This window comes from Rattus rattus, chromosome 5 (genome assembly GCF_011064425.1).
Source record: "Rattus rattus isolate New Zealand chromosome 5, Rrattus_CSIRO_v1, whole genome shotgun sequence".
Taxonomy (NCBI): Eukaryota; Metazoa; Chordata; class Mammalia; order Rodentia; family Muridae; genus Rattus; species Rattus rattus.
In genome coordinates this window covers 126,467,132-126,492,980 of record NC_046158.1, presented here as the reverse complement: position 1 = coordinate 126,492,980, position 25,849 = coordinate 126,467,132, and the positions used below count along the sequence as shown (strand labels likewise).

General features: G+C 40.6%; 1 protein-coding gene across 2 annotated transcripts in view; it reads right to left on the bottom strand.

Moving 5' to 3' along the window:
• Kiz (kizuna centrosomal protein) overlaps window positions 1-25,616 on the bottom strand; it is a 98,970-nt gene extending 73,354 nt beyond the window's left edge. For both annotated transcript variants that reach the window (XM_032904354.1, XM_032904355.1), the window contains exons 1-4: window positions 25,471-25,616; window positions 20,970-21,032; window positions 18,258-18,420; window positions 10,909-10,989 (exon numbers count right to left, since the gene is read on the bottom strand). In XM_032904354.1, coding sequence (XP_032760245.1) covers window positions 10,909-10,989; window positions 18,258-18,420; window positions 20,970-21,032; window positions 25,471-25,601 — 438 coding nt within the window. In that variant the 5' untranslated portion in view covers window positions 25,602-25,616. The remainder of the gene's footprint in view (window positions 1-10,908; window positions 10,990-18,257; window positions 18,421-20,969; window positions 21,033-25,470) is intronic.
• Between the last annotated feature and the right edge of the window lie 233 nt (window positions 25,617-25,849).

Genomic DNA, 25,849 nt, shown 5'->3' with positions numbered 1-25,849 from the left:
GGTACGAGGCTCAACTCTCGAGGGCCCTTTTCAAGAGAGCACTAGAACCAAGTGTGAAGGCTAACTAACTAACCTAACCTAACCACACCTCTAACACCATGGTCTTCGGGTGAGGTTTTCACATATGCACTGGGGGAATCAGACCACAGTAACTGCTACAATAAGGATTCAAATTATAACAAGTGTGGCTAAGATGTGAATTATCGCTGTGAGGAGTATAAAAAGGTACAGTTACAGTAGATAAAAAGTAAGGGAGGGATGAACAAACAAGATCTTACCAAGAAATAACTTATATGTCTAATTTAAGATTAGAAAAAGATAGGGCTGGAGCGATGGCTCATCGGTTTAGAGAACTGGCTGCTACTCCAGAGGTCTAGAGTTCAATCCCCAGCAACCACATGGTGGCTCACCACCATCTATAATAAGATCTGATGCCCTCTTCTGGCAGGCAAGTGCACATGCAGAAAGAACGCTCACACATAAAATAAATAAATCTTTTTTAAAAATTAGGGAAAGTATGCTTGTGCTAATTGATGATGTGGAAGAATATGAAAGTGCAGGGCAGATAAGCTGTCTAGAGGAAAGAGAGAAGCTTCCCTCCATGGCTTACTTGAATTTCAGTTTTCCAGTTTTCATCCCAGAGACAGCATCTACGGTAAGTCAAAATTACCTGTTACTATTACTTTAGCTCAACAAATTCTTTCCTTATTCTAAATAAACAAACAACTGTTGAAATAGACGGTTCCAGGGAATGGGATACTACTGTGGAATAGAACCAACTGTAGCAAGGCCTTGACTGGAAGCAGTAGTAGCTATTCCATGCTGATCTGATGCAAATCACAGGTGGGAAATCTAAGTCTCAGAGGCTTTTGATCTTTCACTTTTAAGACCAATTTAGGGAGTTACCAGACTGTCTACTAACCCCAGGACACAGAGAATACAGCAGTTCTAATGGTCTCTCTCTTTTTTGTTCTAAGACAGCCTGAGACAGTAAACAAAAGGCCAACTACATCTCAGGTGTAAAAAGTCACATGGCAAAGACCAACTGAAGTGTCACTGAGTAATTCCCCACAACCAGTAATTCTCAAACCTCTCTGACACACTAAGAGAAACAAAAGACTTCAGGCCATTCCTATTGGACAAAACTCAGAGAACCAACCCAAGTGCCAGAAACCAATTAGGATGTCCACTGTACAATGAGGGAAAGTAGCACATAAAGGAATTTTACTTACAGTGATGCTTCTGACTGACAGGAAGTGAAAGCAGTGAATGCTCTGTTAACAGAAGTTTCTCCAAGCAATGGGAGAGCACAGCTCACCACAGCAGTAGTTCAGTGCTCTCTGGTTCATCCAAGCATGGGCAGAATTCCCAGAGCACTGGACTCTGAGTTCTTCACCTACTCTAGCAATGTACTAATGAATGAGGAGATCAGATTTTAGAGGCCTATGGTCAGTTAGGAGTTATAGGAAGATGGTCCTAACTGCACATAAAAATGAAAGTCCACAGTGGGACATCATTCAATCAGGCAACTCTTGAGGATCTATGAAGACCCAAGAGGGAGTTCCTAAGTTTTGAATTTGGTCTGTTGAATGTCTAGCTGTCACTGTCTATTTATTTGAAGTGATTGTGTGAGCACATATGTACATCTTTGTCTGAAATTTGGAATTTGGTTCAACTTCAAACTTACAAAAGAGTTACAACTGTCATTGAAAAAAGTAACCTAACACTCTTTAACAAGGTTGACCAGTTGTTTGAATTTTCCCTATTTCTTGGCCATTCTTCCACGCTTTATACATTATATGTGTGGTGTACTAGTTATGTGTTTCCTGAACTCAAGGGCACTTTTTGTCCTGGTTGGGCTTCATTAATACAATCAGAAAATTTAATGCAGAAATAATTTTGTTCCTATTTTGTAGCTCATAGTTTTTTGTCAATTGCCCAAATAATGTCCTTTATAGCTAGTTATCTTTGTTCTAGGTTGAAGACTCAGTTAAGGCTCGTGTCTCCTGAGTCTCCATTAATCTGCAGTAGATGGCTAGCTTTTCTTTCTCATTCTTGACCTTGACATTGTTTAAGAATATAGGTTATCTGTCTGCATATTGTCTCTCAGTTTGTTTTACTGACATTTCCTTAAGGTTATATTCATATTATTCATTTTTGATAGTATAATCACAAGAAGTATTTCTACTTTATAAGGAGGAAGAAGAATGAGAAAGGAGGAGAGAAGGAGAGAGAGAGATTTATTGATTCTTAGTTTTCTTCTTTGTAAACAAAATAATTAAGAATACTTTCTTTAGTGTGGTTTCTTTAAAACAAGACTGAAAACAATGTAAAACCATTTTATATGTGTTATATTAAACTTTCAAAAATCATACTGAGAAAAAGTGCCTGCCACCAAATCTGATGGGCTGAGTTCAATCCCTGAGACATGCTGTGTAGGAGAGAACCAACTCTAATTCCCACGTGTGCACTATGGTATATGCATGCCTTCACACATAAACACATGCACACACATAATCAAAATAAATAATGTAGCAGAAATAAAATTTTGTTAAATACTATATTGAGTCCAGTGATATTAACAGAAAACCTGCTAAAAATCTAACTGAAGTCAGAAGTTTGTTAGCAAACCATGTTCCAGTGTTTCTTTCTAGATAAGCAGCTTCTGACACTGTAACATGAGATGCTAACAGTCGTGAGAACACAATGTGGGGAACAGAGGCCCTCCTCACACTAGGTTCTGTAACTTTTCTGCAAATATTAAAACTCTAAAAATTATAAGATGATCACAATCACGCATGCCTCTACTTGGAAGGTAGAAGCAGGAAGACTAAGTTTGAGGCCTGCCCCCCATACATTTATATTTGAAAAAGATCTAGCATTGAGAGTCCTGAACATACTTCTTTTTGATTCTGTAACTCTGTGTGGAAATTCTTAAGGAAATAAAGCTAACAGAAAAATCAACCAAACAAACAAACAAACAAACAAACAACCAAACAAACAAATCCAAAACTCTACAGAGACATACTAGTTCACATATAGATCATGTGTAATCAGAGAAGTTGGATGCAACCTATAAATACATGATCAGGAAGCATTGTGGCATCATCAAAATGAGACACATGAAGGTTAATGAAATGAGGGAAATGCTCAGATGTGGTGAATGAAAACCAGCAAAGAACAAAGCTAAGAAAAAATCATTCTAAACAGTAATAAAATGTGCTTGTGTAAGACTATGTCAGGAATATGAATATAGTTATCACCTTGTTCTTTCAATTTAATAACTTCAACTTCACTTGAACTTTTAAAACTAGCTTTATCAAAACATAACTTACAGATCATAAAATCTACCTTTTCAAAGCACACAATTGGGTAGTTTATAGTATTTAGTATCTTCACAAAATTATATTAACTATTGTTATAATTTTAGAACCTATTGGATTGCTCCAAGAAGAAACCCCACATGTTTTAGCATCTTCCTCAATGCCTTTCACCCAGCTCCCCACCTCAGCAACACCTCATTTTTCTAACTTTATGGATTTGCCTATACTGGGCAATTTGTATACATGAAGTTATACAGTATTTAAGCTTTTTTACTTTTCTCACTTAGTGTGTTTCAAGGTTCATTCATAGTACAACAGGTATCAGTATTTCATTCCTTTTCATAGTTTAACCAAGATATATGTGTGTGTATATATATGTATGTATACATATATAACATCTATGTCATCTATATGTATATATGTATACCATATTTTGTTTGTCCTTTCATCAAATGATACACACTTGAGTCATTCCTGTTTTGGTACTGAAAACGCTGCTGCTGTACATTTAGGGAAGATATGTTTTCAAGTAAATAGGTATGGAATTTCTGACTAGTAGTGGTTCTATTTTTAGGAGTTGTTAAACTGTTTCCTAAAGTGGTTTCACTGTTCTACACTTCTACAAGCAACTGTTTAACAAATTTTTTAACAACTGTTAATTGTTAACAAATTGTTAACAATTCTTTAACAAGAATTCTATGAGAGGGGTTGGGGATTTGGCTCAGTGGTAGAGCACTTGCCTAGCAAGAACAAGGCCCTGGGTTCGGTCCCCAGCTCTGAAAAGAAAAAAAAGAAAAAAAAAAAAAAAAAGAATTCTATGAGAAACTGGCAAGTACCTTCCACTTGCTATAGTTATTCCATACTTGAACTGAAACACTCTGTGGAAGGACACTCTGGTGAAGGAAAAGGTGGACCTATTGATTGGCAGCTTTCCCATTTGCTATAATCAGATTCTAAGACAAATTTTTCTTTACTTTTAAAATTAATCTTTGCAATAGGGAAAGCCTTTTAAGTTCTAAGTCTTCTAAGAGCAGTTTCTGACCCAGGGAGAATTCCCAACTCTTCATTATTGTTGACACTGCATCAGCAGAAGGAATTCAAAGGTGTCTTCTAAGAGGCACAGCTGAAAGAAGGTTCTTAATCAGTGTTTGAGGAGCTGGCATAATGTCTAGCTTGTCTATGCCCTTCTGTTACATTGCAGTTATAAGCTGGCAGTAAATCCACCATCTGAGGTTTCCGCTTCATTCTTCCTGTTCCTGCCCCAGTGAGCCACGTTAAATTTTGGTGGAACTGGGGAGAGTAAGAGCAAAGCAAATGAAAATAGCTGAAAATACTTACTGGTGACCAGAAGGCTCACTAACAGCTGCTTTTACTGGGGGGGAGAGAAATGGGACAGGCACATGGATAACAGCAAGTTTAGAACTGGTGTACTTAGAGACTACAGTTTCAAAATAGGTAAGTCTTGGTCCTTATTCAACTAGGAAAGGATGCATTTGTTCACACCGGTGTTTTGAAAAATTGCTGGGCTTTCAGTGGTTAAGAGCACTGTCTGCTCTTCCAGAGGTCCTGAGTTCAATTCCCGGCATCCACTTGGTGGCTCACAACCATCTGTAATGGAATCTGATACCCTCTTCTGCTGTGTCTGAAGACAGCTATAGTGTACTCATATACATAAAATAAATAATTATTAAAGAAAAAAGAAAATTGCTAGGAACATTTTGATTTTTCTTAATATTTTTTCCCTATAGCCAGGGGAATGAGAAGCAGCAAGAGGAATGCAGAACAGAAAAGGAGCTGTCACAGCAAGCTTTCAGTTGCACACAGAATGGCTTTTCTAATGATATAATATTATACTGAATATAAGCACATTGAGATTTGTAGCAGACCCTACAACAACAAAATATCAATGTATGTTATCCTCCAGAGCTTCCCTTGTTATGTTAGAGGAGGAAAGGACGCTTTCCCACAGCACACACCTATCTTTGCTAGGCTGGCTCCTGCTTCTCTTTACTTTTTTTTTTTTCTCGGAGCTGGGGACTGAACCCAGAAAGCGCTCTACCACTGAGCTAAATCCCCAACCCCAGGCTCCTGCTTCTCTAGCTCTCCCCACACTCTTTTCCCTTCACCTCCCTCCACAGGACATGCCCTGTATCTATAAGTTTCCTACTTGCACAAGCCTTTGCAACTTCACATGCTTTCACACACTCCCACTACAGAGACGAGCAAAGGAAGATAACTATCTAGCAGAAAGTTTCCACAAAAGATGTTTGCACTATGGGAAAGAAGTTCCTTTAAAAGCGGCCCTTTCCCATCATTTTCTCAAGCAAATTATTTTATACAGTAACTAAAAAGTAGGTGGATAAACATATTCCGACTCTTGACCAAAATAAACTTTAAAAACAAAACTAGGGTTTTTTCTTTCTTTCCTTCTTTTCTTTCTTTCCTTTCCTTCCTTCCTTCCCTCCTCCTCCTCTCCTTCTCCTCCTCCTCCTGCCACCACCACCACCACCACCACCACCACCACCACCACCACCACCACCACCCACCACCACCACCACCACCACCACCACCACCACCACCACCACCACCACCACCACCACCACCACCACCACCACCACCACCACCACCTCTTCTTTTTCAGACTCCAGGTTAGTCTGTTCTGTTGGGTGTGGATTTAGGCTCTAGCACTCGCTAGTGTGGGACCTGGGGACAAGATACTAACTGCTTTGAGCACTCATTTCCTAATCTGTAAAGTAAACAGTAAAATACTTAGGGCCTTCTAAGGCTGTAGGGATGTGTACTCACACATACACCGATACATACCTACACACAAATCCCTAGAACGAGAGCAGAATTACAGTAAGGCCAATGCAAATGTTAGCTCTGACTAGAACCACACTTTACAGTAGACGCACCTAAAAGGAAGCAGGCCTCATCTGGCCTGTTACTCAGATGAAACAGGACACATCTGTCGCACAGAGAGAGCATCCCTCAGAGCTTTCTCCTTTGCTCTGAGAAGGCTATTAGCATCGTCTCTGTCTGTGAGCTAAGAGAAGAGCATTTCCTACACAACCCTGAAAAATGGATCTGTGTACTTAGTTTGTAGAAGGCTTTGGATTTGTTTAAATAACTCAATCCTCTTGAGAAACTACTATAATTCAGCTTAGTTTCTAATTGTTTTCTGAATTACCAGCATACAAATTACAAAGCTATGAAGAGGGCTGGGGTGTGCCTCAGTGGTAGAGTGCTCACTAGCAAATCATTTCTAAGGGTTTGCATTCAATCCTAGCACTGAAAAAATATTAATAGAAAAGACACCAAGCTGAACACAGGATGACTGTCTTAACACATCATGGCTCAGAGTCAAATGTCATCCTAATTTTGAGGATGACATGAAAGAATGTCAACACAGTGTGTATGTTTCCCTTTGAGCAGTGACTACTCAGGAAGCTGTTGATGAGAGTAGCACTGTGAACTGGTACGGAGAGAAACTGGCTTATCTAGGTATCTGTTGATAATATGATTCTCTGCTTATTTCCCTCAGCAGCTAGAAGAGGGCCAGGCCCAAACTCCTGGGCTCTCATCATCCTAGGTGTGTTCCTATTATTATCCTGCGCCATACCGTGCTTCTTGGCCCGTCAGCTTCTGTTGACAACCAGAAGTGGAGTCAGACACACAGCTCAGTGGCTAAGCTGGAGGACAAATACCTTCCTCCCCTCCCCTAGGGCAGGATACTTCTGGAACATGTTTTGTACGTCTTCCCAGGGTCCCCAGTGGGACTGAGTGCCAGGTGCTCACAGTGATAACCTATTCAATCAAACACCCACTGGCTGCTTTCCCTTCTCTGTCACTAGCCGCCCTCCTTAATTTGCCTCTGGGACCACCTCTTAAATAACTACTTGCAATAAATCCTCGTCTTGTGATTTGCTTCCGGAGGATCTCCAAGTTATTTGCTCTTTTGATAGGGGCGCTTCAGCTTTAGGATTCCTTTCCCTCTTCCCTTGTATTATACCAGTTTCCCTTCCACAAGATATCTTTATCCCTTGGCAATGAACCTGGCACTGCAGAGACTGTCCTGATTTTATGAACACCGCTCAGATGCTGTGAGCAGTAGTCACTCCCCTCAAGCAAGGAAGAACAGTCCTCACCACCTAACTCAGGTGCTGCCTCTCCTATGGTGGGGCTGCTCCTAATAGCATGTGGGTCACCTTTGCTAATGAGCTCAAGGCAGTGGCTAAAGCTGCTGCAATGCTCTATTATGCCCAGCAGGCTCACCTTGACTCTGGTGTCAGTGCCAGCTCTCTCCATTCAAACTCTTCTGTGCAACCAAGCCAACTAGAACAGATGATCCTATTATGAAAACATGAACAGTTTGGAGGTGGGCCCTCTGCTCACTAGGACTCATTGTATTCCGCTGAACTTACAGCACTATGACAGATAATTCAGTCCTAAGGTAAACATACAGCACCAAAAGCTCCCTTCATCTCACTGAGAATTTACCCTATCCTCGATGAGCATTTCCCCAAACTTGGTTGGAAGGAATTATAGCAAAATGGCCCTGGTCTGAATTTTGGGTCCAACTCTATAGCCCTGGGTAAGTTAACTAACTTTTCTTACCCTTGCTATAAAATGGGACAACAATCACATCTAAGACCAGGGCTGTGAAACAGATTAAACAAACTGATGCAGAGAAAATGCCACTGCAGCACTTGGCATGGAGGAAGAACAAAGGCTGCTATTAGAAGTGGGGTAGCAACCTGCAGAGCTATCCTCCCAAACCTGACAGTAGCAGAACTGACACCCCGTGTAACCTTTAGTCCTGTGATGAGCTTCGTTGGTTCTCTGCAGTTCTGGAGAATACCACATGTGCCATCCAGAACTTCAGATGTTTCTACCTCTACCTCCCAAGTACAGGGCTTACTGGTGTGTACCACACCTGATTTATGGGGTACTGGTAGGCTGAAACCAAGGACCTTGCTGCTGGGAAGCACCCTAACAATTGAGATGCATCCCTAAAACCATCTGTTCATTGATAGAGATCTAACCTCTTTCCTCCATCAATGACTTCCTCTGCAGTGGCTACCCTAATCCCTCTCAGATCATTCTTCCCACCTGACCCTGATTTCCCCAGGCTCACCCTGGCCAGCTTCATTCCTATGATATAACCAGCCTATGCTTCTTTATCTGTCCCAACACATACAGGTAGGGACACGCAGACACACATTATCATCCTAGGGGGAAATCTCAGTTCTTAAACAGAAAGCCTTAGTAATGGGTACCTGAATTTCATGGTACGCCTGTCCAAGTTTATTTTCTAGTATGTCCCACAATCTCTTTAGACTCAGCTTGACTAGGCAATGACCTTCTGGGCTTCCCTGTTTCCACTCTTACTGGTAGTACTACCACTACAATAGTGTCCACACATTGCCAAACACCCATGTCCTACTCATCCTTCAGGACCCACCAAGCACCATTCCTTCTATTAAGGCTGTGTTACATGCTGCAAAGGAAGCAGCCTCTTCTTTCTCCTACAGCTCAAGTTCATCCCATAACTAACTGTCATTTTCTGCACACTGCTCTGTGCCTCAGAAAGAACATTTGTTTTGTGAGAAACATCTCGAAAGCAAGAATTAAGACATTCTTGAAGACGCCTACCGTGGCTTTTCAACAGAACAGTTGCAGAACAACTATGCTATGCATTAGAAAGTCCCAGATGCCAGGGACTGGGCACAGAGACAAATTCCTCTGACTGCCTAGAGAGGAGGAGCTCAGATGCCAATAAAAAGTACAACCTAATTCGTAAGATAAGGATTCATTCAGGAATTAGCATTTAATGAGGATTAACTAAGTCATGTTTTTGCTGCAGTGTGTTTACCTTTTAATTGATTAGATATCAAGGGGAAATTAGAAAAGGCAAGATACGAGTTCCTCAAAATGTTATCTAATTGATTCTTATTGCAGCCAATCGTCAAAGCTTTTGAGGAGATGACAGCTTTCAGTACAAAGAAAATACCCTGTTCTAATTATCAAGTGGAGACCCATAACTATGGGCAAGGTAAGGAGTCAGCAGTGCAAATGGGGGTGGTGAGGAGGCTCTCTCCCATTTTACTTAAGTGCCATTGATACAGCCACACTAAGAATATGTCTATCAGGAACAGCAAAGAAAGAAGAAACTGGAATATGTCTATCAAGAACAGCAGAAGAACAACAAACTGGTTTATAGATTAAAAGTATGTCAATTATTTCTCGACCAAACGTCAAACAGTTTGTTTTAGTCTGGTTTGGAAGACTATCACATCACACCACATTTGCCCTACATCTATTGGTGTATGAATCACTTATCATGAAAGGCCTTTTTAGATAGGTCAAGGTTCTGGGGCTTGGTGTTTAGTATCTTACTGTTTAAAGAATGCTCTAAATTCTAGCTTTTTAACTTTTTAATCTATGGGAAAAGAAAACGAAAACTTCCTGTAAACTCAGATTAATGCCTGCTAATGCAAGGAAGAAAGGAAAACTAAACCTTCCTTCTACCATAAAAACAAAATAGTGTGGCCTCTGTTTCTTTTCTGATAAGAGTCTTAAATACCAAACAGTTAACTGCATAATAACATTTACTGGCAGCCAGGCAGCCTGCTTAGCAGATATATAAAGCAGGTAAAAGGAGAAAAAGTTAATTTCTTGGCTGAATGATTCCATCGGTAGCTATAGGGCAAACCTGAAAGTCTTTTAGTAAAGTAGCAGTTGAGTCTTCTATCAATCTGTAGCACACATACTCTTCCAAGGAAAGCATTAAATATGAAAATCATATCCCGTTATCATCTGTTTCCAGCTTTCAGCCCAGTAAGCTTTTCTTAATGAATGCTGCAGCCTAAGGAACAAGCACGCTGTTGGCTTCTCTGAATAATGGAGTGATGCTACCATTTTTGCTTATTACAATATCGACTGGCTGAGGGGGTTTCACACATAGTCACAAGTGACTACTCTTGCCAGCATGCTCCAAGTTATTACAAGATGTTTTTAGACATTTCATCTAAAAGAGCTTTACTGCTTTTAGTGAAGAAAACATCTATGGTCTTGAGCAGAATCATTTATATGGAGATAGGCAGAAGGATTAGAAGCCTGTATTACAGCAGATATATAGCAGAATTTATTTAAGTATTCCTTGCTGGTCTTTTTGTCTATTGCTTAGATATGCAATCTTTTCTTTTCACTTTGTCGGTGAAAAGGTTCAAATGTACAAAATTATACATACAAAGGAAAGACTCAAAGCAGCATACTTAGTTTATTTTCATTTAAAATATTTCTCAATCCAATAAAAAATAGCTACAAAACACTAATCATGAAAATACAATTTTACCTTCTGAAACCCTGAGGTTTTCTTTGAAATCGTAAGTCCAAGTGACTGTCTTTTGGCAAATTTAATTAAATCAGACGTTAAAATGATATCCCATAAGTAAAATTCTTTAGATAATCATGGTTCTATCAAAAAATGTCTATAATACGATGATTTTATTTAAAAAATTTTAACATATAAGCATTCTAAGGTTTTTCTGGAAACATTAAATTCCCCGCTTCCCTCTGCTACCTTTGCTTGGTCTTTGTCACTCGCTCCCAGGCTGTCCTTTGACAGGAGGCGCAGCCTCTTCATTTCAGCTTCATATTCAGCCTAAATATAAAAAAAGTCAAATTTTAGACGCTACTGCAAGTAACCCCACCTATATCTTGCTTTCCTCGCCACATAAAAGGTACAATGGAGTGTAAAAAAAAAAAAGGCTGACATTGCCAAGAACTTCAGCTTACCTTGGAAAACAGACAATTTCACAAACAATATATGCCAAGAGTTGAACTCTATAAAATGTCACACACATTTTAAAGTAAAACAAGGCTTACTGGATTTTTACTTAGTCTTCTATCTGTTGGATGGAATAAAGCCTCAATCCTCAATACACACACACTAACAGCTTGATATTTTCTTTAAGCTATCATGAAAATCCCATTACTTGATTATAAAAGTTAGATATTAGGTATCTAATTCAAAGCCTAAAAAAGAAAAATTAAGTCTTACCGTTTGCTATTACATACTATATTTTATATTATCATGATCCTCAAAGTCACAGCAAATCAGTTTTATATTCCAGGAATAAGATTACAATGTAAGTAGTCACCAGTACCATCAGAATCAAGTTTGCTTTGGCACTGGTAACTTCGAGAGGTCTGCATCATTCCATCACTATAACCACTGAAAATGATTCAAACACAAATGTCTTTCTCTAAAACGCACAGTATGAAAAGTGCTTTGATTCAATATGTTACAACTCAAAGCCTTAAAAAGCCACTGACTGTGGCCCATCCCAGGTAAGTATCAGGGTGTTTCTGAATTAAGCAGCTAGATAAACAATTTGAAACATACCTATGAGATAATGAATTAAAGGCTTGTTCTTTCGCTTTCGGTCTGAACAGAAAATAGGTCTGAAATTTGTTTTAACAGGAAAAAAAAAATGCATGAACAACAATAGCCCAAACAGAACATTTGCCTTAACATTTAAAAGATCAGTATTAGACCTGCCTGGGAATCATTTCAGAGCCACCTCCCAAACAAACACAGACAACTTTCTCACAGCAAAGTTTCTCTCACAAGGGTTGTTCAATTAATTATGTTGAAGCAAAATGCAACTGATAATTGTTTAAGTTTCAAAAGAACAGTAAGAAACGTATCCTCAAGAGCCTGATCTAGATTGTTCTCAACACATTTGAAAATTGAATTGAACTCTTTCTAAATTGTGGACCAAAAAATGTTTAATAGATTTTGAAACCAGAGTGATGCAGCCATAAATTGATGGTAAATATAAATTATATCTCTGGACCCTTTAGAAAAGTCACCACCTAGAATATTTTGTTCTTCTTTGCCCTTTATAAGACATTTAGTATTTACCAGATCATCTGAATGCTAGAAAGTTTCCAACTGCAGGCTATGAGCTCCCTAGTTCCACCTTCTCTCCCACTGCAATAAAGCAAAGGAGTCTACTCTTGGTAAAAGTTCATTTAAGGATGGACACACACGGGCACAACCTAGCACTCAGGGAAAGGCAAAGGCAGAAAGATGGTGGGTTCAAATGTGCCTGGGTTGCAAAACAAAACATGTCTTGAAAAGTTTTGTTTTTATTTTTGTTTTTTTAGGTTGGTCCTAAAATATTATACAGATTATTTTTCCCACGACTGTTTTTGCAAAAATTGTCTAATGTGGCATCAGAGGACATGTCCTTGTTCGCATCTTCTCCTCCAACTGTCACTCTTGTTTCCTTCCTAATTTCTTCTCCCATCAGGCCTTATGTCCTTTTTCTGTTTCCTTAGAACATCAGAGCTTAGAATATGTCCTTTCTAATGGAGACCCCTCCAGCCTTTGTTTTATTTTCCTTCTGGCATGTGGACTTTTCATGGTTAGATTTGTTGATCTTATGGGCAGGGAAACTCATGTTCCAGCAGCATCGCCTAGTCCAGAACCTCTAGGATGACCCCTTATCATTTTCCCCCAGCCTGGGAAACGTGGCTTAATAAATGAACAGCACTGAGCTAACCATGTGCATTCTGCTGGGGACTGTATTGCTTCGTGGCACCGGTGATGCTGCTCGCATAATTTAAGAGGACCCCCCATTCACTTCCACACAGGTACAAGCAATTGACTTCAGCTGAATCACTGGAGCTGTTAACAACAGGATGGGCCAGGGGAAAGAGACAGGTATTCTTACAGGGATTTCAGGTCTCTGGGATGTCCCTCCATGCTCATGGCACAGCTCATTTCCCACTTCATTCCTCTGTGTTTTACCTGCACTACCTTTTACTCACTACCCTCTTCCCTTACTAATTTCTTTCTCTCCCCAGTTTCTGAAATTGCACAGCTGATTCTCAGTTACAGACTAGAGGTGGGAGGGGACAGTTGAACTACACAGATATTTAAGATCAGTGCCCCAATTTCCACATGTTATAACTCAAGATGGACACAGTGACAGATTGTTCAATTTGATTCTCAGGTGACTCTTTGCCTTTATTTCCCACTGTCTTCCATTATGCATGCTTTTTCCTAGATAGTGGACTCTCACCAGAAGACACGAGAGAACATGCTTTTATTCAACTAGCACACACAAACAAGAAAAACATTCTGGTTACTAAAAATGAGATTAGCTACATATTTTGCTTTTTAGGCCCCTTAAGATAATAGCTTACCCACAGTATTTGTCACATGCTTAGTTAGGAACTAAATAACTCAAAAGACTTGTTCTCAAATGTTATCCCTCTTCAACACATAACCTCCTGTCAAACTGTCCAGGATGGTAGCAGGAGGAAGGGAGGCAGAAAGAGAATGTGTTTGTTAGAATTGGGGGTGTGGGGAATCATAGGCTGAGGCTAGAGGTAGTGCTCAAGTAGAGACCAGCATCTGGGCTCTGACCTACGACACCTGGGCTACCACCTCATGCTGAGGACAGATGTAATGGTGAGTCTTGCCCTGGTGATGACCGTTCCTGAATTCTCTGACATGCTGGTGCCACACCTGGTACTGTGTGGTAGACTGTGCATATCTTAGTTAATAAATGCTTGTGTCTGGGACCTTCCTCAGTACTAAGTTCCAGTATCTGGGTATCTGTGTCTAGGGCTTCTCAAAATCCCAGGAGACTCCCCTGTCTAGGAAGACATGACTAGTATCACCACCTGCACCTCTGCCCATCAGTTCTCTACCCACGCTGCTCCAAAGCCGCTGCAGATAATCACAAATGAGCCATGAGATCAGTTAATTCTTTTTCAGCTTTTAGGCCATTCTAAAAGATTTTAGTGTGTGTGTGTGTGTGTGTGTGTGTGTGTCTGTGTGTGTGTGTGTGTGTGTGTGTGTGTGTGTGTGTGTGTGTGTACAATAAGGTGGTGGGATGGGCTTATCTCTACAAAGAAGGAAAAATGGACTAATTGTAACTTGAGAAAACCCTCCACCTCTCAAAAGCTCCTTTACCATATCTTCCTTCCTGGCATTCTACTGATCTGAAGTCCATGTTCAGGGAAACTGTCCTCTGTTCAGGGAAAAACTCGATAGCACTGGAGGTGTGGGAGTGCACTCTGAACAGCCTTCTCTTTAAGTAATTTACCTAAGGGCCTCAGCAAAAGAGGTAAAGTCTGACATCAAGGTAGAAAAGCATTAAGAGGTACAGATGGCTCTACTGTACCTATGGCTAATGCTGGAAACTGGCCCGAAAGATCAACATCTCCCATGACAAGCCTCTGCTTACAGCTAAGCTAATGATGTCACTGGATGGGTGTCTGACATTGGTGTTGGGTTCCATGGACACAAGGGAGGCATGCAGCTTTGGATTCAGAGTGACTGCTAAATCCCAGTGCTACATGGATACCAAGTCTGTATCCATCTGTAGCTACATGGTCTTTTTTTTTTTTTTTTTATCTCATCAACAGAATTGTTTCAAAAAAGGAATTCTTACCAAAAATTCAAAGTAACATAATCTAAGTGATTTTTTTGAAGCATTTTGTAAGTAATACTTTCCACATTCTTATATAGTTTGTTGATCTTTTCTGAAAAATGGTCCCCTGGGCTGATACTCTTTCCTAGTTCATTAAACAAGTTTCTAAGACTTACCTGTTATATATAACTAATGCTCTCAATATAAAAATATTTACAAAAGTTTATTCCAAATCTTTCCTCCTACATTTGATTATAAGGAGAAATCAATAATTGGATAAGACCATGATATAAGAATAAGAGAGAATTTTCTTTTACTTCCTTTATTCCTGTTTTGCCCACTGCTTATGTTGTACATGAAATCTCTGAGTAGCTTACATTGTGGATAATGGCAACTGCTTCTTAACCTTAAACATTTGATTGGAATACCGAGAGGCAAAACTTGATAAAGCGTAAACACAGCTAATCCTAGAAGTTGACTTCTAGCCCCCTAAAGCCACGTCTGTCTGAAGCAGAGACGACATGAGGCACACTTACAGCCCCATGTATGCTATGCCCCAAAGGAAAGAGGGCTCAGAATCCAAACAAATGGTCGTACAGAAAGGGCACAGGAGTCACCTAAGGACTCCCAGCAGCTGCAGGTACAGCTCAGGACACGTACTGAGCATGTTTAAGGTACTAGTTTTAATCCCTACTGCCTATGTTTAGAACAATAGGAGCAAAAGTAACTATTGATAATATTCTAATTAAATAAAAATTCATACGTTCATCATGCTATTGAAAAAGGAGGGAGGGGGCAAAGAGGTCATTTCTCTTTGTTACAGAAGAAAGTGAGTTAATGGAAGATAGAACTGAAAATTGCCACTCTGACATCCTCCATTATAGTAACTCTCTCAGGAAGGGTCATCTAGAGATCCCTAAACCAGTGGGTAACGAGTTAGTGAAAATATGATCTTCCAGTGATGCCAAGCCATCACTCTACAGACTAGTTATTAAGGTACCTTAAAATTCTAAGGTACCTTAAAATGAGTATCTAGAGATTACCATCTTTTTTTTTCTTTTCTTTTCTTCTTTTTTCTTTTTTTCAGAGCTGGGGACCGAACCCAGGGCCCAAGCGCTCTACCACTGAGCTAAATCCCCAACCCCCTAGAGATTACCATCTTAGCCAACAACTCAAACACTGCCTCACTCATACAGGGCCACAACACCAGGGACTCCTTTATTGGACACTGCAGGAAGCATGAGTCACCTGTGACTATTAACCCAACTCCACTAAAACTGCAGCACAGTGCAAGCTACACCATCAGATTTGACAGAATATGCATGGCTGGCTAAGTCAACGCTGTATCAGAGAACACTGCATAGACACAGAACATTCTCAGGACTGCAGAAAGTTCTGCCAGCCATGCTAGTCTAAACCACATTTCCAGTTCTCAGGGCATGGGGTCGGAGGTGGGGGCAGATTCTGGACCAGGAAACTATAACTCAAATTCCAAGCGACAAGCAATTGGCTGACTTCCTCAAACAGCTTATGCCAGTGAAAAAAAGAAAACTAAAATATCTGAGATTAGCGAAAAGAAAGTATATTCTAGGGATTTCAACATAAATTGTGGAAAATTTATAAGAGAATAACACATAACACAAAATCCAAGAAAGGAGAAGCCTACAGTTGTGTTTTGTACACTACAAATTGCTAAAATATGTTTTATTTCACTAGACAGTCTTCTCCCCCCTATTTCTTATAATACTGTACTTCTGGACAGTTGGCGTATACTCAGTTCTCTTTTCTCAGGGTCTGCTATCAGGACTCCTGCACATCAGCATACGAACAATGCCCCTGTATATTTTTCTTCTCTTAATGAGAAAAGCCTGACTCCTTAAATGCATAGTCAGAGCCCTCCCACTGTGCACAGGCGTTCTGCATACACAGGAACACTGAGACCCTCTTAATAAAGGAAGTGACAGCCTTCCATGCACAGGCATTGTGAAGAGTCTGTTCCTTGAGATCCTTGCTTTCTTAACACTGTGTTCAAGGTCACCCGCGATTCCTAAGGGATCTCTTCCCTGTGCTTAGACTATCCCAGTCACCTAGGAGATCAGTTACAAGGCTGGAGAGATGGCTCAGAGGTTAGCAGTGGGTACTATTCTTGCACAGGACCCAGATTCCCACAACCTACACAGGAGAATCACAGCTCCTGGCGATCCAACATCTCTCGTCTCCTACACCTTCATGCACAAACCCACATGCAGACCAAGACCTACATATACCTAATTTAAAATACATATTAAAAAATAAAGAGTTCAAAGCAGCCACAGGTCACTGTCATTTTATTCTACTTGTTTTGACCTAATTTCATTGTGGATGTGGTTTGTCTGTTGGTAGTTGCCATACCTGTGTGTGATGGGCATTAACACGATTGTTCGAGCTAGTAACATGTGCATGTATGTTTCTTGCTTTACTGTGTAAAAGCGATTTACTGATGTTCTATGATAATTTTTATGCTTGTCCATTATGTTCACTTTTAAATCCACAAATAAATGTCTTACAGTTTTTTAAAAATTTGAAATTAGATTAAAATAGACTTTAAAGGATCATTATGATAACAACATAAATCTCAAATAACATGTACACTCTAAAGGGTTCACCTTCTATGGGAACTGGAAAAATCTGAATATGAGTTGAATATTAAATGGCACCATGGATTAGTTATTTAGGTTTAAGGATGATAACATGAGTCTAATTATATAAGACACTAGCCTTGTGCTTAAGAGCTCAGAAAAGAAGTGTCATGATATAAGCAGGAAACTCTGCTGGGAAAGAAAAGCCCTCACATGCATACAAAGCAAATGCAGAAACATATTTATAACCATTGTATCTAGTGGAGAAGGTGTCCATTAGAATAAGTCCTTTCCTTTTTCTATAAATCTGGATTTTTTTTTTTGCAATAACATTAGGCTAGGGAAGAACTGATAGAGCACAAAGAAAACCACTCAAACCACCTTCTCTGAGTATTGTGTTGGGTTAACCTGGACAATGACCCCCACCACTGCAGACAGCAAATAAGAAGTCCTGGCATCAGGCAAAGGTCATATAGGCGTGAATGCAAAGGACTGAGGGGCCAGAATGAAAGGGAGCCTTCAGCAGCAGTCACTGTACAGAGCCCAGGAGCAGGAAGGCGATACCTCAGGGACATTTTTACCCTCAGTGCTCCCCATCCCTAATGCACTCCTGCCCTGAAGAGAGCAGCCCAGACCAAAGAGAACAAAAAATAGAAAAAAATCAAAGAACAAAATGAACAAACCAACAACAACAAACCCAAGGACTCACTATAGAGAGGGAATCAGTTTCAAAGGGGAACTTAATGCTGCTTAAATTCACACCTTCTACCAACAAATAACCCTCCTCAGACAACTGACAGTGGTGCCTGCCACCGACCGGAGAAGCTTTTCAAAGCACACTGCGGAGAACAAGATGTTACCTTCAGTTTCTGAAGCTTCTCCGTATTTGTGGTCAAGTGTTCAACAAGCGACTGGACACACTCGAACTTCTTTAAATAGCCTTGGTTTCGAACCTGAGCCCTCCTTTCAGACTCACATACTTCCTTCAGATATTTCTTTAGTTTTGCACATTTCAGCTTAGCTCTTAAAAAAAGAAAAGCAGTTTTAAAAACAGAACTCAAACAAACTTAACAATTTTCTTTAACAAAAATGTTAATGAGACAATTAAAATGTAAGACATTTACTCATAGCCCAAGAAATAGAAGGCATATATAGTTTAGAGAAAGAAAATTAATATAGTTCTCACTGTTTGTATCACATTAGTCACAGCATGGCATACCTCTCCTGAGAAGTGCATACCAAGTGCATTTGGTAACACAGTGAAGATTCATATTCTGTTGAGACAGGTCTCACTGCCCAGCCGGGATGGATGGGCAACCCTCCTTCCTTGGCTTCCCCAGTGTACAGATTACAGCTGTGTAGCACCATGCCGGCTGCAGCACGCCCAGCTGCATGGGTCGGACTCCTTTCTGTCTTTCTTATTTTGTCTTTTAGTTTGTTTTCTTTTTATACAGGACTTCTCTGAATAGCCCTGGCTGTACCAGAACTCGCTGTGTAGACCAGGCTGGCCATCTGTCTCTGCCCCCTGGGAAAGCTGGGATTAAAGGTGTGTAGTACCATGCCCAGTTCTAGATTTATTTCTTAAACTGAAGTATGGATTCTAAAGTAGTCATATTCAGATGCGTACCTAGCCTATGAGCAGTTTTTATGACAAGCAATTTTTAAATTAATTATTTATATAGAATGAAACTATAAACTGTAGTCCATAGAATTAAGAAAATTGAAAATCTAAAATACAAAAAAACCTATCCTTTAAATAATGTAAAGATGTATTAGACATTGCAACAAAATACTACTGAAATATTTTGTAATAATACATAAACTCTGAGAAAACCTTTGGAGATTCTTACCCAGCTGTAATACTAAAAAGACATGCTAGAGAGCTCAAAGTACACAACCTTCTCTTCTTAAACCAATTTGCTTCTACCTGAACCACAAATGAGCACCTCCTGTGGAGCACTTACATTATTAATCCAATAAGATGTTTTATATTCTCTTATCCAGATAGATAGATAGATAGATAGATAGATAGATAGATAGATAGATAGATAGACAGACAGACAGAGATATTTACCTTCCCAGAAAAGTTTTGGAGATGCTAGAAATTTCTAAAATTAATCAACAATAGACTTTAAACCTCTAATGCTAGGCTAACAAGCTTTAAGAAATCCCCCCATATCTCTGGAAGGGGTTTATGTATGAGTGTGCTTTCGAGTCTAATCAGAGGACAGCCTCTGGTGCCAGTCCTCACCTCTACCTTGTTTGAAACAGGGTCTCTAGCTGTTTACCACCGCATATACTAGACTAGTTGACTCACAAATTCCTGAGATGCTCTGGTCTTTGCCTACCATTTCCATGTGGGCTCTCAGACATGCACCACCATGTCTGGATTTATGTGCACTTGAAGATCTGAACTTAAATCCTCAGGCTCGGATGGCCAGGACTTACTCACTAAGACATCTCCCCAGCCTAGAAGAATTTTATCATGCTAATGACACTGTGCTTTAACTGAGGTTGGCTGACTTCAGTCTTCCTTCCTGATAATACAGTCTAATACTGTTTTCCTTGATGACCATGTTTGCATCTTTGACCCAAATGACAGTAATGGAGGAAGACCCTGACATACTCTTGCCTAGGTACTTAATAAAGTTGCTTCTCCACCCAAATGCTTGCCCTCATTCTTGCTATTCTTGCTAACGCTCGCCATGTGCATCATCCATCCATCCAAGCAATCATTGATACATTCTGCTGTGCAAGTAGGAAAACTGTCTACCTACAGTCAACAGGAAAACAGGCTATTGATGGATGTTCTGAGGCAAAGTGAAAGGAGCCTTTCAAAGCAACCTGCCTGCCTGCCTACCTAGCTGAAGAGGCAGGGAGGCCCTCGCAGGGGCAACAAGTTTTCAGGAAAGCACTACAGGATGGATAAAAGCTAACAGATCAGCTGTAACCATGACATGTCTAACTCTCTGCAGAAGCTAAACATGTTGACATAAGAATCAAAGACAGCCTTGGCGGTGGTGGTGTGTGTCTTTAATCCCAGCACCTGGAGGCAGAATCAGGTGGATCTCTGAGTTCAAGGCCAGCCTGGTCTATAGATCAAGTTCCAGGGCTCCACAAAGAAACCCTGTCTTGAAACCCTGCCACCCAAAAAAAACAGAAAAAAAAAAAAGATAATACTGCCTTATTTTAATATATTTAAACAAAACCACATTCCTGAACTAATACAAAAAATAATAAAAATGTTTATTAATAATAATTATATAAAACTGTAGGATTTACTTCAAGTTATTATGCATTAAAAATAAAAGAATGATAAAAATATTCCAACTATAAAAACTATGACATAATAGTAGGGTTTTTTGTTTTGTTTTGTTTTTGAAACAGAGTCTCTCTATGTAGTCCTAGATGGCCTGGGACTCATTATGTAGTCCAGGCTAGCCTGGATCTCAGAGATCTGCCTGCCTCTCCTCCAGAGCGCTGGGATTAAAGGCCACCACACCCAGCTGTACAGATTAAATTTTGGCTAACAGCTGCAAACAAGCTGGACAACCATCACTCTCATCTCTTACCTGCACTTATCAGACTTATTATATTCATAAAGCTTGTCTTCCAGGTCCAGTCTCTTCTTCTCACTGAAATACAGAAACATAAGTCACTGTATTGTAGAAATTTAAGACCATAGTGTCTTCTGAAATCACATCTTTATGTGACTGTCCCACCCATCTATTTAAAAGGGGAGGAAATGTCATGGGTGGCTACAAGACCTATTAACAAGCAAGTAAAAGAAACAAAGGAAACAGCAGTATGAAGCAAAAGATCAAGATTCTCAACATCAGCGAGGCACGGTATGTAGTGCATCCTTGTTGACCCACACTTCAGAGGCTACGGGAAGAGGATTAGTACACTGAGGCCAGCCTGGGCTACATAGGGTAGACCTATCTGGAAAACAAAACTTGACAAGGATTCTGAAAGTAAGGAAAAATGTTTGAGGCCAGAGATACATAAGACCTTGTCTCAAAAAGCAAACAAATGAACAAACAAAAGGACTGAATTCAGAGTATAAGTGGAGAGAACTTTTATTTTCACATTAGAGATCTGTATTGACATCTTGATAATTAACCCTTCAAGGGTTTTATAACCAACTGGGTGCCTGACTCGGGAAAAATGAATGGCTAGATGGTCCAGGGAACTTGTGCTTAAATTACAAGGACAGGAAGATCCTTAAGTACAAGCTTAGAAAATTGTCAGGAACATGACAGACAGGCCAAGAGGACAGAAGTGACATGGCACACGAAATGCAAGCCATGTTTCTCAATAAAACCTTAGACCAGAAAGGACCAGAAAGGAAAAGGCATACTGCTGGGACCGCTTGTGTCTGGCACTGAGTGTGTGGATGGACAGCAAGGCTAAAGGGTAACTGTGAGAGCTGTTTTACAAAAGAGCATCTTATCTTTTTTTTTTTTAGTAGACTGAAGGTTTTAGTGATGTGGACCATCACATGATCACATGGGAAAAGAAAATGAAAATAATATCATTGGGACTTCAGGAGAATCTCTGTGAGGGGAATACTGGATCTTTGTCCCATGTTTGCAACTTTGTAATAAGCTTGACTTTATTTGAAGATAACTTTTTAAATGAATCTGCAATCTAGGGGAAAAGGGCCATTTTTTTTTAAACTCCATCACCTCCGAAATTGCAAATTCTTTTTAATAATGATGTAAAGATCTCTGTTCTCAGTTCCCTCTGCCGTGGATGCAGACACCCGCTGGTCACTCCGCTAGTCTCTCTCTGAACACTTCATATCTTAGCAACCACAGACACACTGTGGCTCCATTCGAAAACGGTGCTCATTTTGTCAACTCCTCATCTAACTCCCTCCTCCATGCTGCTGCATCTCCAAATGGTAACCCTTCATATGGGTTTTAACATAAGGTCTAAACACTGGATATTTACCTCAGTGAAAAGTCAGAGGGAAGGCTTATTGCTAGGATCCCCATGTAATGCCTACATATCAAATCTCTACTTCAGAATCTCTGAAATGCCCAAACCTGTGTTACTTACAGAGTATATGTCTCAGTCACTTGTACTTCACAGCTGGCCTGTTCATACGAGGCTGAATTTTCTACATTTTAAGGCACTTAATCTGTTTGTGCCTCAATACCACGATTTTCCATCACCCTCAACTGTACTCAACTAATATCTCGGTGTCAATTCTGGACCATTATGATATGTTGCCCTGAATCGGTATCGCCATTGAAAAGACCCGGGGCTGGTTAATGGACCTTTCAAAGGATGTTTTTATATACAGTAATTGTTAAGCATCAGCTCCACTTATATGTTTCTACCACACTTGTAGGCACTATACACACTGCAACATGTCACTCCATTAGACTCTTTCAGATTCAATTATTGACTTTCACGACAATGGAGAGGAAGCACTACATACACATAGAAAAACATTCGAGCTATAAAATTACACCTGTGTGTGAATACACAGAAAATGACTGGAGTTTAAAATACAACAGTTCTGATGGAAAAGCCCAGCTATCAGATCAGCTAACATTTCAATGGCTGCCTCTAAAAGGGCCAAGAAGGATGAACTGTATTTATTGTTGCTGTTGATCTCCTAATTCCCCAAAGTTTCCAAAGTGATAAAAGCATTTCCAACTGCTGTGCAATTCACAATATTTAAGATGACCATGGACTTTCAGCAGATAGTGGTCCCTATGCTGAGACTGGATTTAATTTTTAAAATGTTATTACATTTAGTGTGGTTGTACACGCACGCGCGCGTGTGTATGTGTGTGTGTGTGTGTTTGTGTGTGTGTGTGTGTGTGTGTGTCCCTTGTTGAAGGTCTCATGATTTGTCATGGGCCAGAACTCACGTTCCTATGCTCTTACCATAGCGCCCTCTCTAAAGTTACTTGCGTCTATCTTGTGTGTCGAATGCATGAGCTAGAGTTACTTACAAATTCTTAAAATGAAAAATGAACACACGCAGCCACAGATTTACACTGGCTTAAAAATAAAACAAATCTTCAAATGCAGGACCGTGAACAGGCCATAAAATCTGACTCCAATTTCTTATGTAATTTCAACAACCTCACCTTGCTTAATAATTAAAGCAAGAAGAGCTAAACATAAAGTGGATAATCATGACACGGTTATTGTACCAGAAGGGCCATAAACAACCAGGTGTGCCTAGCGTAAGAGGCAGCATGACTCATGACTCCCGTTAAATTAGTTCAAAAGGAATGTCATTTAAATCAGGAACGTTTTAAGATCAGATCTCTGGCTATGAAACAGGAATAAGTAAAGGCCCAAGGTAACTACACCACTCTCGATCTACAATAGAAAATAAGGTAAAGGCACTGAAACTCAAGTTCTTGCTTTTCAATGATCTGGTATATGCAGAGATCTAACACCACCTTGGGTAACTGGAAAAAGGTCATTATTTAATGACAATATGAGGCCACTGGGCATTCGGTAACACCTGGACACTAGCTGATTGACTCTTGGATTTCACACATAAATTCAAATATTTTATAAAATACCTCCACCACCACTGTATTACACAATGAGTCAGCCAAATGGTATGCTATGTGTTGATTTTTTTCCTGCCTAAAATTCTCATTGTAGGTGCACACATACACACACAGGGAGGCAGGCAGCCACACATGTGTGCGCACTCGAACACACACACACACACACAGTCTCCTGTATTATCCCTGAGATTTCATTAAGCACACTGAAGGTGCAAACATTAGGAAGTTTTGAGAAAAGTTCTGCAGAAAACAATAATATATATATATATATATATATATATATATATACATACACACACACACAATTTGTGTGTGTGTGTGTGTGTGTGTTGGGGTTTTTTTGGGGGGGAGGGGGGTTGGAGATAAGGCCTCACTATGCTGCCCTGGCTGGCTGACTGGAACTCATGTATCCCAGGCTGGCCTTGAACCTGTGGTCCTCCTATCTCTGCCTCTTCAGCATAGACCACCATGGGCATATGCATAACTGGTTGGTTAGTTTTTTTCTTAAGTGGGAGATTAAGAGATCCCTAGAGTAGGCGAGCAGAACCGTGTCAGAAAGAAAATAGGATGTAGAAAGAAGATAAAACATGGAAAGAAGAGTGAAGGCCTGTGGGAGATACTTCACAAATAACTGACAAAAATTAAGTCTAGCGTAAGATGCAATTCCTTTGTAAAATCATTTACTTTACCTCACCTGCGATTACTGTTATCATCTTAGAATTGTTACAGCCCTCCTGTTTCATCTGAATGATTCTGTAACTTTAACACTCATTAAATGTTTTGTTTATCAAGAGATCCAAAAATCTATTTCCTTTCTTGTCAACTAATGAGATTTCTAAGTCCAATTAATTTGGCAGCTAAATAAGTGTTCCAACAACTTATCTTTCCATGTGTTATTTAGAGTCAATTGCTTTATACTTTTTTTCTATTTATGCATTCTTAGATCTAGCTGTTTCCAATGGTTCTCATCTTTCATGTCTTAATCAAAGGCAGTTCCAACCCTCGAAGCTGAACTCGTTGAAAATTTCATCCCTTTACTAGAAATTTAGGCAGCCCCAGACACCTCCAAAAGACTACAGAGCGCGCGCACGTGTATACACACACACACACCATTCCAGCCTGCGTTCCTGGACCTGTCATCTTTGATGCAGTGCGGCTGTCAAAGTAGGATGGCAACTTGAAGGTGGGTGGGGGGGGGCGTGGGCGTGTAGGACTAGAGAGCAGACTGGAGAAATTCACAAGGCTTGATCAAGACTGGCAGGCAAAAGAACTCCCACTCTCACTTCCGGCCGCATCCACAGGCTGAGGGACCTGGCTTTAGTTGCCATGAGGGATTATAGCCGCTCTGCGCCTAATCAAAAAAGGGGTATCTGTGGTAAACTTGTGCTCCCAACCCCATCTGGAGCTAGTTGGGGGTCGCAGGCGAATCCCGAGCCTAGTGAACTACTGGCGGGAAATGGTTGGACGTGGTCCCTTTATGCTCTCAGTGGAGCCGCTGACTCCCTGCCCCGTCCCGCGGCCATACCTGTCCCGCAGAGCCTGCTGGAGCTGGCCCACCCTTTCGTAGTAGCTGGGGCTCGCCAAGGGCACGGATGCAGCGGGCGCCTGGCGTAGGCCACCACCGCCACCACCGCCACCACCGCGCCTTCGCGGCATTGCCACAGGGCAGCTGGAAGGCCAGCGTTGCCTACGGAGACCGCCCCAACATGCACCGCGGGTAAACAAGGCGCCTTGCCGCCTGAAGAGGGCGGGGCGGAGGCGGGGCTCCAAGAAGGCGGAGCTAGCTGCGGTGCGGGTCAGGGAGGGGCGATGGCAGAGGGCCGGGCAGGGAGACAGCATCCCTGGTGGTTTCCTCTACTTAGGAATGGGAAGACAAGAGAGCTGTGTCACTTTCTCTCTGTTAC